The sequence below is a fragment of the Myxocyprinus asiaticus genome, chromosome 30 (genome assembly GCF_019703515.2).
Source record: "Myxocyprinus asiaticus isolate MX2 ecotype Aquarium Trade chromosome 30, UBuf_Myxa_2, whole genome shotgun sequence".
Classification (NCBI taxonomy): Eukaryota; Metazoa; Chordata; class Actinopteri; order Cypriniformes; family Catostomidae; genus Myxocyprinus; species Myxocyprinus asiaticus.
This window is the reverse complement of record NC_059373.1, coordinates 13,337,541-13,355,710: the sequence shown is the minus strand read 5'-3', so window position 1 is coordinate 13,355,710 and position 18,170 is coordinate 13,337,541. Positions and strand designations below refer to the sequence as shown.

At 37.6% G+C, this 18,170-nt stretch overlaps 2 protein-coding genes across 3 annotated transcripts in view; both read left to right on the top strand.

Moving 5' to 3' along the window:
• Positions 1–18,170, top strand: part of aste1b (asteroid homolog 1b) — a 311,837-nt gene that overhangs the window by 220,404 nt on the left and 73,263 nt on the right. The gene's annotated exons all lie outside the window — the stretch shown is intronic.
• The window catches only part of LOC127421596 (3-hydroxyisobutyrate dehydrogenase, mitochondrial-like), a 48,870-nt gene that overhangs the window by 18,760 nt on the left and 11,940 nt on the right, over positions 1–18,170 (top strand). The window contains exon 5 of the mRNA XM_051664742.1: positions 16,537–16,670. Coding sequence (XP_051520702.1) covers positions 16,537–16,670 — 134 coding nt within the window. The remainder of the gene's footprint in view (positions 1–16,536; positions 16,671–18,170) is intronic.

Here is an 18,170-nt window from a genome sequence, read left to right as displayed (position 1 = left end):
GGGAATTTGTAGAACATTTATGAAATGACAAACGTTGCAATTCTGCTGAGTTTTCTGTCTGGCTTATAACATATTCTAACATAACATGTGAATACAACTTTTCAGTACACTCACCATTAAAGGGATAGTTTACCCAAAAATGAAAATTCTCTCATTCCATCCCTGATGTGTATAACTTTCTTCTGTTAAACACAAACAAAGATTTTTAGATATCTCAGCTCTGTAGGTTCATTCAATTCAAGCTGCACGGGGACCAAAACCTAAGCTCCAAAAAGCACATAAAGGCAACATAAAAGGTAATCCATTCGACTCCAGTTGTTAAATCTATATCTTTTGAAGTGATCTAGCTGGTTTTATTGTAGGTGAGAATAGACCAAAATATAATGAATTTTTCACTATAAATCTCCTTGGTGATCATGATTTCAAGCTCAATTACACTTCCTATAGCGCCATCTAGCGCTGTACAAATGCATTAAGCACCAGGAAGTGTAATCGAGCTTGAAATCATAATTGTGCTTGGAGATTGCAATGGCAAGATGTACAGTGAAAAAGGGGTTTTATTTTGGTCTGTTCTCACCCAAAACCAACTGGATCACCTCAGAAGACATTGATTAAACCACTCGAGTCGAGTAGATTACTTTTATCAACTATCATTCACTAATTGAATGGACTAACAGAGCTGAAATATTCTTTTAAAAATCTTCATTTGTGTTCAGCAGAAGAAAGAAAGTCATACACATCTGAGATGGCATGAGGGTGAGTAAATGATGAGAGAATTTTCATTTTTGGGCGAACTAATCTATACGACTCCAGTGGTTAAATATATATATCTTCTGAAGCGATAGTTAAAAAATGAACTTAAATATTGTTCTGTTTCTCACCCACACCGATCATATCGCTTCAGAAGACTTGGATTAAACCACTGGAGTCATCTGGATTACTTTTATGCTGCCTTTATGTGCTTTTTGGAGTTTTAAAATGTTGGTATCCTTTCACTTGCATTGTATAGACAAACAGAGCTGAGATATTCTTCTAAAAATCATGTGTACAGGAGAAAAAAGTCATACACATCTGGGATGACATGAGGGTCAGTAAATGAGAGAGGTTTTATTTTTGAGTGAACTATCCCTTTAAGTTTGGGACAGGCTCAAATTATTCTGTATAAAATCAAGGTCTGTTGAACCACAGAACAATATTAAACAACTAAGACCATAATACCTTTAAAGGTGCAGTATGTAAGATTCAGAATCCCTTGTTATTAATGACACCTGTGCCCGTTAAGTGAACTGCAGCCAGCTACCGCATACTCCATAGGGACGCGAGCAAGCGAGCATTGACCAAAACAATGACGTAACGTACAAAGAGGCTGAACGTGATTCACCGGCATCATCCTGACAGATGAGGTAGCATAATTAAAATTACACAGTTATGATTGTGTAACTACAAACTTTGAGATTAAACTAAAACTACTTATCAGCTAACATAGCATACTGATACACACATAGAGCTACATATTACCGAACTATACCAGACAGTTTACTGTTGCACTGTTATGTTGCACTATTGTATGTTTTGTATGCCATATGTTGTACTACGAATAAGAAACCAGCATATTTGCTTAAATTTATCCTGTATACCTGACTTCAGTATAAAGTGAAGATCGGTGAAATTATTTAAAAGTTACAAAGCAAGGTAGCTTGCAATTCGTAAGCATTAGCAGGCAAGATCAAGTTAGCTAAAATTACAATGATCAATCCTTATGGCACTATATTTCACATGCTTTGCAGTTATGAAAGCTTGCCTGTCCAACAAGAAGAACACCAATTCAGGGTTGGTTTTGATCCCCAAAACCGAATGAAGGTCCCTGTAGGAATCATATGCCCTGCCGATGTTCACTCTAGTTTTCGCACAACCACGATCATTCAGTAGATAAAGTATTTTTTTTTTTTTTGTTTGTTTGTTTTTGGGCTTACTCTGAGTTTGTATAAGAGTTGGTGCTGTGCTGGGAGCCGGACGTTTGCTGGATTCCATCTCTAAGATAACATTACCTAGTGTTGCAATTTGTTGTCACTGTTGAATAGCAGAAGAGAATCACTGAGGCAAGGTTCTCGGGAGCGCTTAAATGTCACATCCTTTGGATTTTCCCGGCAAAAGCGACCCACTCCCTTCACATGAAAATCAGTCTACAGGCTTTAATAGGCAACCTAGGAAGTCTGGGAAGGGCTCATTTTTTAAGTTGCGTTACAAGCCGTTCGCACATTGGCAAAAAAAAAGGCAAATATTACATGAAAATTGTTACACAACAGTTTTACCTGGACATTTTTATTTCTCTTCAACTTGCTTGGTGGTCAAACAATATCTTAGTCATAAAAAAATGGGGAAAACCAATTAATTCCAATGTTGCCCATTTAGATCAAATAAAGAAATATGGCAATTTTACAGTAAACGCACGCGCACACACTTGTTACTTAGGAAATTTGTATCATGCAAACAACAAAATACATCCACCTTGTTCAAACTAGGGCGGGAAACTAGTCCGAACAAGTCTTTTGAGCCCTCAGTATTCTTTAGAATGGGGAGAAAAATGAATAATATTTAAGTCTATCAGTTAAATTACACAACAGTAACTTCAAAAAAAAAAAAAACTTAATCTAAAGAATCACAGGCTAACTTCACTAAACAAAAATAAATGTTAAAATGCGTGTAAAATGTAGAAATTGTACCTCTGTTGATACACCGAGGACCTGTTTAAGTTCAGCACGCGTTGCATCATTTAAAATTATATCCTGTAGATGGACAAAACGTTCTTTAGATAACTGTTGCTGTTCGTTTTGTATTCTACATATCCTAAAATATCATAATTAAACAGAAGTTCAACTAAGAGGTTACTTCAGTTACCTAAACCAGCAACTTGCTGTATGTCTCCTTCCAACATTAAGTTCTGTTTGGGATATTTATGTAAATACATCTCAATTTAATATTTGTGTAGTTCCTGTATTGCAAAAATAATAACAGAAGTTATGACTGAACTTGAAATGACTTATTTTTGAATCCACTCGGACAGCAGCGAACATCCTTCTCCGAAAGAAAACTCCGCTAATTAGAAGCTACATGCATGTGTCGTGTATTTTTGTTGATTCATGTCTTTTATTTTGAAATTTTAGTTCCTGTTTCATGTCATGTGTTCCTGTTTCCCTAGTCATGTGATTTCTGTTTTCCCTCCATGTTCATGTGTCATGTTTTCATTGGTTTATTGTTTAATTAGCTTGTTTGAGTTCTGTTTGTTCATTGGTTTATGTTCTCCCATGTCTTGTATTTAAGCCCTCATGTTTCCATTGTGTAGGGGTCAGGTATTGAATGTGAATGTGTATGTTTATAGTCAAGTCATGTTATAGTCAAGTTCATGTTTACGTTTAGTTCACGTTTGTAGTCAGGGTTTTGGGATTCCACATCTGTAAATAAACTGCACTTGGGTTCTTCATCTTCACGTCTTCATCATTGCCATCATTGTCCGCAGTTCCAGCATATGTTACAGCATGTAAACCTTAAATACATGCAAACCGATTTTGTTGCATATGGTACAATAAATAAGTAGATATTATGTCCAAATTAATATGCACGACAATAAAGGTGTCTGTTCCAGCACAATATTTTAACATTTTTAATGTACTTGCTTTGCACATCACATAAAAATGTTAATTGATTCTTTCAATACACAGTAAGTTCATTTTTTTTCATTCAGGCCAAATCCTTTTTAATTGCCGTTATATGTTGTATTTTGAACAGAATAATTTTTTTTTTTTTTTTTTTTTTAAACTATAACCATTGTTTGTACTTATTAAAGAAGGTAATCTGGTCAAGTTATAAGGAGTCATGGAAATCCATTTAAATAAAGTGTATTATTCTTAAATCAAATGAACTCCAATGATCCTGCAGTGCTCCCGTCAAAACATTAAAATAGTTAACTAACTCAATATAATAAATGTCAATTTAATTACTCAACATCAAATTTATCTCTACAAATGGAAACACTTGATGACTGCTGCCGACTGTGTCTCAACTGTTTACTTCCTGCTGCCAGTTGCCCTTTTTGAATGAGCTTGATTGAAACAAGCTGTTTCAAAATGAACACATCAAGTTACGCCAAAGAGTCACCTATTCAAGTCAGTTTAACATGATGCAATCGTTTTTGAACAAGAAACCCGATACAATGGTGTTAAATCAAAATTAGTTGTTTAAATAAAGTGAACAGCCTCCAAAAATCTTTTTTTGTGTGTGTGTGTGTGTGAGAACCATCACCATTTCGGTGGAAAAAAGCTATGCTTGGGCACCTGTGTGAACTTGAAGAGACCTGACCTCATGCATCCACTAAAAATCACATTGGGAACAGCTAGTTAAAAGCAATTGTAAAAATGGCAATATTAAAATCATTTTCATTTAAATGTAAAAAGTAAAAATTTATTTCAATGTCAGTTTTCTTCTGAGTTTGGGTTTAAAATGGTTTAACTATCACTTTAGCTGAATCTTTTCCAATGCAGTTAATGGAGAAGAAGAAACCCATGATTTTCCAGAAACACAAACACACTCCCAGTTAGATTATGCAGAGTTTCTGTGAAGGCTCTGTGACAGGGCCTTTAATGGCCTGAGACATTATGGAGGACAGCGCTGTCAGTAGCTTTCACTTTGATGGAGCCATAATGTTGGCTCTCCCAGTTCCAGTGCCTTTTGATGTAGATAAAAGGCCATAAAGAGCTGAGAAACTGCCCTGCATAAGCACATGTTTAAGCTGCAAAACTTCCTCACTCTTAAGGCATTAAAGGTTTGCTGGATGTATGTTTACTGATTGGCGTCTGTAGTGCAGACAAGCCTGTGTGTGTGGACTAGGCTATAAAAAAGTGAATGGGTGTGTGTCCAAGCCATTGGACTAGACTGTGATCCTTTCTTACCCTCTTAGCAATTAAGATGATTTACTAATTTCCTCAGATTATATGCCTCTTTCCTTTTAGGTGGAAGCCAAATAAAGGGGTCTGAGACTTGTAACAATAACATTTTATGCACATTTGATTGTCACCAAGAACAGAAAAAATATAGAGGAGAGAGGGGTCAGATGTGCCACTTTTACTTAAGTTGTTCTCAGGCAGGGAGAAATGAGAGAGGTAAAGCTAATGCCCCTAATTATATTTCGAGATGTCTGTTACGAACTGAAATCAGAAGCATCTAAAACATAGGGCCATAGCAGTATGACTTCTTAAAACCTGGTAATCGAGTGACTGAACTTACCCCTTCAGAAGGGGTAAACTTATGTTAGTTTTTTTTTTTACTAATGCACAATCCCGTTTCAAAGCCTTATTGTGTTTCACATTATTCACATTTCCATAAACTAGCCAGGAAAAGGTTCATTTTCAGAATATTTAAATGTAGTGCAACAATTTTCAACATTTTGTAATTGTAATTGGATTCAAAGTTTACTATCACTAATAGTTGAGCCACTGGCTCAGCTTTAACTTAAAAATGCACTTTGACATGCAAAAAAAAACTACTGAGACCCTTAGAGGACAGGGTGGGAAATTGTTTTCTGAAATAGTTTTGCGTGCCCTTGCAAAAGTTTGAGTTTCTTTGCAATATGTTTTGCATTCCCTCAGATTTGTTTGTGTTCCCTTGTAGTTTGAGTTCCCCGCAATATGTTTTGCATTCCCTTGCAATTTTTTGCGTTCCCCCGCAGTAAGTTTCACGATCCCTCCAGAAAGTTTTGCATTCCCTTGCAATATTTTGCGTTCCCCCACAGTAAGTTTCACGATCCCTCCAGAATGTTTTGCATTCCCTCGCAATAGTTTGCGTTCCCCCACAATAAGTTTTGCGTTCCCTCCAGAAAATTTTGCGTTCCCTCGCAATAGTTTGCATTCCCCCACAAGAAGTTTTTCATTCCCTCCAATAAGTTTTGCACAAGTTTTATCACTAATAGTTGAGCTACTGGCTCAACTTTAACTTAAAATTAATTTTAGCTGCCATGTAGAAAATGTACTTTGAAAATAAATACTGAGCCCCTTAGAGGACAAGGTAGGAAATTGTTTTCCGAAATAGTTTTGCGTGTCCTTGCAACAGTTTGCTTTCCTTAGCAATAAGTTTTGCATTCCCTCAAAATAGTTTGCATTCCCTCGCAGTAGTTTGCGTTCCCGGCATTAAGTTTTGCATTCCTTCACAGTAAGTTTTGCGTTCCATTGCAATAGTTTGCGTTACACCGCAGTAAGTTTCACGTTCCCTCACAGTAAGTTTTGCATTCCCACGAGATAGTTTGCATTCCCCCGCAATAAGATTTGTGTTCCCTTCAGTAAGTTTTGCTCTTCCCTCACAGTAAGTTTGCGTTCCCCCACAATAAGTTTTGCGTTCTCTCCAGAAAGTTTTGCGTTCCCTAACAGTGAGTTTTGCGTTCCCTCGCAATAGTTTGCGTTCCCCCACAAGAAGTTTTTCGTTCCCTCCAATAAGTTTTGCACAAGTTTTATCACTAATAGTTGAGCTACTGGCTCAACTTTAACTTAAAATTAATTTTAGCTGCCATGTAGAAAATGTACTTTGAAAATAAATACTGAGCCCCTTAGAGGACAAGGTAGGAAATTGTTTTCTGAAATAGTTTTGCGTGTCCTTGCAACAGTTTGCTTTCCTTAGCAATAAGTTTTGCATTCCCTCAAAATAGTTTGTGTTCCCTCGCAGTAGTTTGCGTTCCCCGCATTAAGTTTTGCGTTCCTTCACAGTAAGTTTTGCATTCCATTGCAATAGTTTGCGTTACACCGCAGTAAGTTTCACGTTCCCTCACAGTAAGTTTTGCATTCCCACAAGATAGTTTGCATTCCCCGCAGTAAGATTTGTGTTCCCTTCAGTAAGTTTTGCTCTTCCCTCACAGTAAGTTTGCGTTCCCTTGCAATAGTTTGCATTCCCCTGCAATATGTTTTCGTTCCCTCACAGTAAGTTTTGCATTACCTTGCAATAAATTTACCATGGTTTTACTACAGTAACCATAATTTAACCATGATATCTGTAGTGAAGCCATAGTAATAATACAGGACAACAAAGGTAATAAAAATCTGAATTTTGTGTTTACTATGGTTGTACTACAAATACCATGGTTAAACTATGGTATTTGTAGTAAAACCATAGTAACCACAAAATTATGATTTTTATTATCATAGTTCATTTTCCTGTATTATTACTATGGTTTTACAATGAATATCATGGTTAAAATATGGTTACTGTAGTAAAACCATAGTAAATTATTTGCGAGGGAATGCAAACATTTGCGAGAGCATGCAAAACTATTTCAGAAAAAAATGACTGCCCTGTTCTCTAAGGGGTTCAGTAAAAAACAGAAGATTTGTAGCATAAAAAAAAGTTTTTCACTATTCTTATGTGCATCACTTAATCACAGCTAACTGTACGTGATGGGCCCTTTCTAAATATGTGGACACGTGACAAATTATGTCCACTTTGCTTGATTAAGGGGGTGACATAGCTTACCCATTGACACATCTGACCCAACTAAAATCGAGCCAAGTGAAGTTGAATGTAAATATAGAGCACCTTAATTGTGATATCAGATCAAAAACACAATATTAAAAATAGAAGATAAATAACCATAAAATCCAAACTTGATACAACAAACAAACAAAAATAAACAAAAAAACAACAAATAAATTACAAAAACAAAGAAAAGATGAACATAAAAGGGATAGCTCAAAATTAAAATTCTGTCATCTGTTATTACATAAGTGAATGGAGACTGAGGCTACCATTCTACCTAACATTTCATTTTGTGTTCCACGGAAGAGAAACAAGTCATACAGGTTTGGAACAAAATGAGGGTGAGTAAATGATCACAGAATTTTCATTTTAGGGTGAACAGTCCCTTAAGACGGTATTTAAATGTATCAGTAATGTGCGTTCTTTAGTGCGAGAACAAATCATGCATAGGAGAACTGTTCAATAGCCTGAACAGACCCTTACTTCCATTAATTCTTTATCAGCTCAATGGGGATCAGACCAGTCCACAAAACACAGCAGCACTAGTGCTCATGTAAACAGAATGACACTTCAGCTCACCAGAAGGTGGCACTCCAGCCAATGTGACGCCATTGTGTGTGACAGACCATTCCCTAGGATCTCCCATCTTCTGCCCACTCATATATGGTCTCTGTTGTGGAAGGCAGAATTTGCATGCGTGAGATCATGTTGTATTTTTTAAAGCTGATTTTCTTTTGATATAATTTTATACTCTTGGCTCCGTGTTCGTCTCTCTGTGCGTCACTAAGGTTTGGCACATCAGACTGTGTTTCTTAAATAATACACTCATAAAATGATGAATGAACACTCTGTGTGTCTCTCTCGTTTCGCTCTCTTTGACCTCTTTTGCGTAGATTTGTAATAAATTCTAAGGCACAAACCTCACCGTCTGCTGTTGCGGAATTGGACCCACAACTAACCCCCAGATAACGTCACGTGCTCTGAAACGTGGGGTGTGCGGCCATTGCCGCATCTAACAAGTGCTTGGCTAGTTAACAGTAATTACCCACATTCCTTGGTTTTTGCTGAGATTGCCACACTCTCACTCTGAAACTCACTGTGGGAAAACTTCAGCTCTCTGTGCGAGAGAGTGTTTGTGTCACAGTTTTGTGTGTGGTGGGATTCGGTTTAGTTTGTGTTTTTAGGGCCGTTGCTCCCATGGTGCTTTAAACTCAAGTCAAGTGTTGTACTTACTAACGTATGTAACTTATGATGTATATTTGCGTAACGTGGTCAGTTGCCATAACCACGATCAACCGTGAAACTTCTCTTTGTTTCATCCAATTTCTTTAAGCAATACCACAAAAGCAATAGTGCTGTTGTCCTAAATATCTGCATTGTACTTGCGGCCTCGTGCCTATGGCCTAATCACAGCTGTGCTGACAATCAGTACAACAATGCCATTGCGAGTGTGATATTGCTTGATATTGTGACTGTCCTATAAACTAGAAGTTAATAGAGGTTAACTTGCATTTTAGACACAATATGGCCAGTTATTTTGTCTAGGTTTACTCCATTATCAGCACTCTTGAATCACTTGAAAATTGGATGACCGGAACTTTCTGTTGTATAATATTTAATCTTTTATTCAACTTAAATTTAGGCCTTTCCTAAATGTTTGACATGATCCTCTTGTCTTCTCTCTTCTCATTTATTATCACTGATGTAACAGACTGCATGCATGAGAGCTGTCTCAATAAGGCAGCCATCACTGTGCCTTCACCCATTAGGCCCTTATGTAGATCAGCACTAATAAAGGACAGAAGGACAATCTGCAGCTTTCAGATGGTTCTTTAAAGCTACATTAGAAATAATAGAGAAATCTTACTTTAAATACAATGTGCCATTTGACGTCCCTCAAGTGACCAAATAGTCTTGAAAATAGGCTAGTTTACAAGTTCTTTTTTTTTTTCAGGCTTGTTATTTCAGGAATATTCCAGGTTCAATAAAAGTAAAGCTCAATCAACAGCATTTGTGGCATAATGTTTACTTCCACAGAAATGTATTTAGCTTGTCCCCCTTTTTTTTTTTTTTTTTTTTTTTTTAAGCACAAATTGTAACCTTAATTTTAGTTTTTAATTTTATTTATTTATTTTTTTTTTTTGCTCAATTTTTGCAAGGTGTTTACAATGGTGGTGAATGGGGCCAGTCCATAAAATACACATTGTTTCAAAAGTTTAGCCTCAACATGAAAACATTATACATGTAATGTATTTTGGGGTGCAAAAATCACTTACTAATCATATCTGTGTAAAATTATTTGCAAAATTAATAAGACTGGTTATAGTCTTGTGACTATACTTTCGAAACTATATGTATTTTAGCATTTATGCATATATAACACTTTATATACAGTATATATATATATACTGTATATATAAAAGGGGCAAGTGAAATAGTTTTTTGTGGTAATCAACTTTACCCCACAAATGCTGTTAAATTGAGTTTAACTTGTATTAAACCTGGAATATTCCTTTAAATAAATGCCTCAATCAGGCCAGTTTGACAGTTAAATGTAAATTATGGGTGTGTTCTTTATTTTTAATCAAATTTTTCAAATCTCCATTGGCTTTTAAGGTAGTAATTTGCATTTATTCATTTTATAGATGCTTTTATCCAATTAGGTGCTATTATCTCTTTAGGTACTTACAGTACATTCAGGGTATACTGTACATTTCCTCAGTATATGTCTGTACCCTGTGAATCGAACCCATTACATTGGCATAGTTCGCAGTCTGCTCTACCAGATTACCTCAGGAACACAGTTGAGTAAATGTCTTTTGATGTGTCACATTTTCTTGAAAAATAGACAAATTCATATGGTTAATTTTACAATATATCATTTTCAGTGGCATCCAAAACAAAAAAATTACTGCATTTGAATTAATAAGGACAGCAGAGATTTTAATTGGTTAAATTTTTCCTTAGTGAATTAGCAAAATTGCTTTTTTTTATATATATTATTAGCTGTTCAGTATTTTCTTTTACTCAATATAAGTGATATTTGAACTTGTATGCACCATCTGTACCATCTTTTTTCTCTCTTTAAAAGTCCAAATGTTTTGTTATAACATCATTATTAATATTTTGTATTATTATTTTTAATGCAACTTTTAACCTGCTCCATCACTGAAACAACTTGTCCATTTTTTTAATACGCAAATCTGTAAATCTCTGTAAAAAGTTTTCACATTTCATATAACTGTAGTGTTAATGAAGTTTGTTAACCTGTTAACATTTTACTCACTCAAATTTGTAAATGGACAGCAGATGCCCCACACAATAGATAATTTGGTTTTTTGATTGACCAGAAACAAGATCACTGGAGAGGTGGGACTCCAGATATATCCTAATGTAGATCAGCTTTCCCTTTGCTGTTTTTGGGCACCTCATTAATATCTCTGCCCTCTGTCGGGAGGACGAGGCTGGCTGACAGATAGGTGAGTGACAGAGGAATTAGCATAACAAGGTCCTAGCTGAGAAGGCCAGGGACTGGGAGACGTTTGTGTGAAGGGGGTGGTCGGTGTCTGTCCTGAACTCCAGATGGAAACAGACCCATAGCAGCTGTCTAACAGGGCCTCTTATAGCAGCGTATGTGTGTGCGTGTTTGTTTATATTGTTGAGTCTGATTGAAAATCATTGAGTGAGGAGAGAGTCTCTAGACTTTATTTTAAAGGGATAAAGTACCAAAAATGATTTGCTCAATTGCATATTGTTGCAAACCTGTATGACTTTCCTTGGAACACAAAAAGAGATGTTAAGCAGAATGTGAGCCTTAGGGGCCATTTACACAAAAATGTTTTCAACTAAAAACTGAAAACTTTTTATGCGTTTTGGCTGTTCGTTTATGTGACAACGGCGTTTTGGGGCCTGAAAACGGGTTTCAAAGTGCAAGTTTTTGAAAACGATGCTGTTATCATCTCCGTGTAAACATTCAAAAATGCTAATTTGTTAAATGCTAATCATGCGCACGCGTATTACGTGTTCAGTCTATAGGCATGCGTGCGAGTACTTCAAAACAATGTGTGAGACATTCAAAACTACAGTGGCGGACTACAGGACTGTGTTTGTGCTGCTCAAGATTTTGAGTTTATTGACGCTTCTCCAGCAAAGTGTAGATTTACTGCATCACTACTACGACCAGCGATCGCCATCTTCATTGTTTATATTCAGCGCTCTGTGGAAGAATGCTTATGTGTGCAGGCGTGTAGTGTTTCTTTACAAAGTGACATCGCCAACTACTGGCCTGGCATGCATAATACAGCGTTTTTAGTCGTTTTCGCAGATCCGTGTGAATGGGGATTTTTTTGACAACGTTGTCGTCTATACGCGAAACTTTTCAAAAACGCAAAGGAAAAACGTTTCCGTTTTTAGTACATCGTTGTCGTGTAAACATACCTTTAGTCACCATTTACTTTAATTGCACTTTTTCCATACAATGGAAGTGAATGTTGATTAAGGCTAACATTTTACCTAATATCTGTTCCATGTAAGAAATAAAGTCTTTCAAGTTTGAATCAACATGAGTGTGAGTAAATGATGACAGAATTTTCAGTTTTGCTTGAACTATCCCTGTAATGTTGGTGTAGTCTTAGAAGCAGCAACATGACTTGTTCATGATTGCTGGATTAAGATGAAGTGAATGAAAAGCTGTCTATCATTTTTCTGTGTTATCTGGTATGCACTTATGGCCCTTGTTGAGGAACTGTCACTCAGAAATCAAAGCCAAACCCCTTCTCCCCATTAAACAGTCACTGTCTGATGTGTGTGTGTAAATGATGTGTACTTATCCTCTATTTCTGGATATTTTTAAAATGCTGATTATGGTACTTATTGAAGGAGCATGTGTGAATGGCCACTAATCAGTATCCTTATGAGTCAATATATTGATGATCCTGCCCTGGAAGTTAATTGATTCCAGATCATTCTTCACTTGTCCACACTCAAAGGAATAGTGTGGTCGCATGCTGAGGATCATGGTGATTAAAGTCCTGCTTATCTAAATGATGAAGATAATGAGATAATCCAATAGCACATAGCTCCCGCTGTTTATATAAGACTCTTATGTAACCGTGCGAAGATTTGCATTTGTGTGTTTATGTGGTGGCTCGTAAACTCTGCCCTTGGTGAACCTGTCAGTACGCCATCTTAGCGTTGCTGGCAGATAAACTGTTGAATGTTTTTTAATCTGTGTGATTTTCTCATGTGTTGTTTTTTTTTATATCTAGACAAAAATATATTTTCATTTCTGTGTTTTTAATTTGTTTGAGAAAATGCCTGCTCTTTGTTGTAATTTTAAGGTTTAACCACATGAAGCTAGTAAATATTTTTTGTTTAAGTTCCCACTGCATCAAAAGCCAGAGAAAAGAAATAAAAAAAAAACTTGCTTTAACATTCTGTGCTGCATGAGAAAAAAGACCTAATTGGCTTATCAAAATTCAGTTTGACTGCCTTAACTATGTTCGAGCAGTTAAGGCATTATGGGGACTGTGTGCATTTATTGGCCCGATTATCCAATACCGCTTTGATCGTAAAATGAATGAATCATTGACATCCTCTGATATGACGCCTTTAAAATCGATATTTTATTGAAGTTTTCCTAATGTTTTTACAGCAGTGTTTCTAGTATTGGAAACACAATAAGAAAGGTTCCTAGAATGTTCTCTAGAGATATCTTTAATGGCCTGCCAGCACAGCCATTTAAAGGGACAGTCGCTTTTGAATCCCTATTGTCTGTTCCTGATCAATGCTGGTCTTTTTACAGTCAAAAAGAAAAAGTTATTGATCAGCTCAAGAGGCTAACTGATAGAATTAAAAAAGGACGAGGGTTTGTGTGTGTGTTTGTGTCTGGTGGGGTGGTCTGAAAAAGCACTGATTTCTAGAGTCTTTATTACTGTCAGCGGTTATAGAGGCTTGTAGAAAGAAGACGAGAGATGGCATGGGGTTTTAATATGCTCACAGTAAAGGAGCAGAGACTTACAACTCGATGAGGTGGTTTAAGCTCCTTCGTACAGTTTTATTTTATAGTTTATTCGAATGTCTTATTTTGCCTGGGAAAAGAGTGTGTGTTTCGAAGCTCGTATCCACAAATGTAGTTTAATGTAACTATGCCACTATGAAATGTTCCAGTGTTTTAAAAAGTACTTAAAGCATTTAAGTGGCTTTTAAGAACATTTAATTAGATGCTGAAATTAAAGTTTGTGGTACCTGACACCACAAACAACTGCATATGTCTGTGTCAGCACTCACATCACATTTAGTTTAATTCAATTTCAGGGCTTTTTTTTTTTTTTTGCAGAGATACATACATTCTGTAAGTCCTTCTATGTCCTTGTGTTTGAAAAAGAGCCAACAGTCAAATCTGGAATATCATTATTACTTAAGTAAGGTATAATGTATAGGGGTGGGAATCACAATATTATACTATATTATTGCGATTCTTTATTTTTGGTTTATTGTGATTCAAAACTACAAATTATTGTGATATTTCACTCAATGTTTCTCATTCGTCTTAACTGGACTTATGAGAACTGTTTCCAAATCACCAAATGCATTGTTAAATTAATATAAAAGTGCCAGTTTACAAAACAAGGCTTGTTTTTACCTAATATCTATGTACAATGCAAAGCCATAAGCATATAAGACCATAATGGCTCCGTATTTCTGTGTATAGGTCAATGTAGCTAGTCTTTCTAAAAAATAAATTATAGTATTTATGAATACAATAGTAGCCTAAACACATTATTTATTACAACACAGTTTCAATATGCAAAAGTATAATAGATTTCACCTTAAAGGTTAGCCTATTTTATATGATACTGACGTTTTTGTCTAAATACATCAATGTTAATACTGTAAAATCGTGATACATTTTAGTAAGGGTGATTATGTGTAAAGCATGATAACTGCACCTTCTAAGAGTGTTATGAAGATTTGTGTGATGAAACAGTTTTGTTACAATAATGTCCAAACAAAACAAAATTTTAAAATGTTTTTTGTAAAATTATTACTGATTCCTATTTATATAAACTAAAAAATAAGCAAATAAGCATGCACACATTGACACTTTGAGGCAGTATGTAACATTAGGGAAATGACAGACACGCTGACCTAATGAGAGAATTATTGATGACAGATAAGTACGACAAAAATCAATGCAGACCAAAGGGGAAGTCATAAAGTCTCTCTCTTTCCTTTCCCTTGCTCTTTCTTTCTCTCCGTTTTGCTCAATCTGTCTAGCATCAGCTCTTTTTTCTTGGTCTTTAATTATTGACTTCGGCATTATTAGCTTCTCAGTATAAACAGCCTATTCATTAGTGTTGACACACGCACAAACAGACCACTCACCTCAAAGAACTGGACCCACTGGGGGGGTCGTATTGTATTCAGCTGTAAAATGAGATTTTAGTGTTAAAATTTTTTCCAATTTTACTGCTTTAATTGCATTCTAATCGGGCAATTCCCCGGACACACATATCTATGTCAGTGGCCTTAAAAAGGACCCCTCCCATGTAGAACATGGCACGCTTTAACATGATTGGCCACGCTTGGTCTTTCAAGGCGTGGCGCTTAATTGAACATGATAAAGTGTAAAGTTAATTACCCCTTAGAGCTGTCACTCATACCTCAGGGGGCGTGTTCACTTAGGGGGAGGAGTGTCGCTTCAGGCACAGCTGTTGTATGCAAGTGTATGTGTTTGTGGGGAGGAGGACAATGGGCTCTTGTCCTCAGAGACTTGTGAGGAATGATTTGGACAATCAGCTTTTAAAGGCAAGCACCCAAATGCTGTCCCGCTGGTGCCATACAGCTTATTAATACCCTTCTCTCCCTCAACACACACACAGTTGACTAAATTCTGGCCTGCTTAACTCAAATTTGCAGCATTATGTTTGATTCTGTATGATACTCCTCAGCTCTTCAATAATTGCTGGAAGGAGATGAGGATGATAGTCACATAAATAAAAGTGCATCGTGTGTATGTTATATACATTTATATTTTCAGAAGTTAAATTCTTTGAGAGACATAAACATCAGTATCACCATTTTTTTATTTTTTTATTTATAGGAGATGTCCTTTTCCCTGGGACCACAACCCACTTTAAAGGGATAGTTCACCCAAAAATTTTAATTCTCTCATCATTTACTCACTCTCATGCCATCCTAGATGTGTATGACTTTCTTCTGCTGAACACAAACAGATATTTTTAGAAGAATATCTCAGCTCTGTAGGTCCTCACTATGCAAGTAAATAGATACTGACATTTTGAAGCTCCAAAATCCACATAAACAGCAAAGAAGTAATCAATGCAACTCCAGTGGTTAAATCTATTTCTTTAGACTTGATATGGGAATCAATATTTAAGTCCTTTTTTACTCTAAATTCTCCTCCCTGCCCAGTAGGTGGCGATTTGCACGAAGAATGTGCATTGCCAGAAAAAGAAGAATGTGGAAGTGAAAGAGGTGATTGATAATAAAAAGGGACTTAAATATTGATCTGTTTCACACCAACACTTATATCACCTCTGTAGATATGGATTTAACCACTGGAGATGCATGGATTACTTTTATGCTGTATTTATGCACTTTTTAGCTTCAAAGTTTTGGACACCATTCACTTGCATAGTGAGGACCAACAGAGCTGGAATATTATAAAACTTTCTTTCTATTGTGTTCAGCAATAGAAAGAATGTCAACCACATCTGTGATGGCATGGGTGAGTGAATGATTCTAGAATTTTCGTTTTTGGGTGAACTATCCCTTTTTAACAAAAATGTGTCTTGGAGTAACATGTAAATACTGTGGGATATGAGTATGGTTATCATTCAGTTTCTTGTTATATACTAAAGTAATGGCTTTACCATCTGATACTATCATTGTGCCTTGCTATCAAGACAAACTATAAACATTGTGTTACAGTAAAAGCTGACAATCAATGGTCCTGAGCACAGTTTGATTGAATTTTCTTAGCATGACTTTTTTTCTCAGGTGTTGGTGCAGCCAGCCTGGCTAAACTCACCTTCATGGTAGGCGGAGTGGAAGACGAGTTTAATGCTGCCAAGGAGTTGCTCACCTGTATGGGTACAAATGTATTGTACTGTGGCCAAGTGGGAACTGGACAGGTAAATGCAGGCAAATATGAACATCCTCTCAACTGTTACCTAATGTTGTGTGCCAGATGCAAGCAGCACACACACTAAAACTCCCCTCAGAAAAGTAGTGTAGCAGCACCACGTGACAGACATGGTATCATCCATGGTACTTTGATATACCATGGTAATGAATGTTTACCATTGTGGCAGGGTTGGAGGGCGGGGCCGTGTCGTGATTCTACACACCTGGCCCCTAATCAGGCTGATTAGCCCGAGAGGGATAAAGGCCGACTGGAGATGGCAGTGCGACAGAGAGAGAGTTACGGACAGCTGTCCGACACCTGTGTGTGTTTGTCTTTTTGGTTCAGTTTCTCATTAAATATTATTTATAATGTCAAGCCGGTTCTCGCCTCCTCCTTTCCCTCAATCCCTTTACACTGGTGCCGAAACCCGGGAAGGAGGAGGGATGCGCCGTAGTAGAGTCCTCGCCACTACCATCCACCCCAAAAGAGCAGCCGTGACCATCCACCGGGGGACGGAGGAGCCCGGCCGCCTGAAAGCGGAGGAATGGCCGCTGACCGCGAGGGGATGTGGGGCTCCTAACCGACCGCCTGGAGCGGTCAGCGTCGCTGCCAGGGGTGGAGAAGACCCCTACCAGCCGTTGAAACGTGGCGGGGTCTGAGACCACCGACCGCGAGCGGGGAGGGCTCCTGGCCGACCGCCTGGAGCGGGAGAACCGCTGCCAAGGGCAGGGGAGACCCCTTCCGTCCACTGAAAACGTGGCGGGGCGTTCCGTCCGCCAGGGGCCGGAGGAATGCCTCCGATCTGTCCGGGGATGCACGGCTGTCGTCCACCAGAGGGTGGAGGAGTGGCCGAGGACCAGGCCATGGCGTATCGGAGAACCGGCAAGTGTTCTTTTTTTTTCATTTTTCTCTCTCTCTCCTCTCTCTCTCCCGCTGCTGCTCCGTGTTGGCCTTTTCCCTCTCTTTTTAAATGTTTTTGTTAATTTGGCACGATTGCCGTTACGGCATGTAGGTGCCACATTTTTTTTTTGTTTCCCTCCCCTTGTCCCCTCCCCTCATCCAGGCAGACGGGGTTGACCCAGGGAAAGGGGAGGGGGATGTACGTCATGCCGGGGGCTCCCGAATGGGGGAGGAATGTGACAGGGCGGGGCCGGGTCGTGATTCTAAACACCCGGCCCCTAATCAGGCTGATTAGCCCGAGAGGGATAAAGGCTGACTGGAGTCGGCAGTGTGACAGAGAGAGAGTTATGGACAACTGTCCGACACCTGTGTGTGTTTGTCTTTTTGGTTCAGTTTCTCATTAAATATTACGTATATTGTCAAGCCGGTTCTCTCCTCCTCCTTTCCCTCAATCCCTTTACAACCATATTTATAAAGCAAGGTATTTATATGGTACTTCAAAAAACATAATATTGCAATTCAAATTTATTGCAGCCAATGTGCTGTATTTTTAGTGTGCCTATCGACAGCTCAAAGGAATAAATGAAAATGTTTTATATTAATTAGA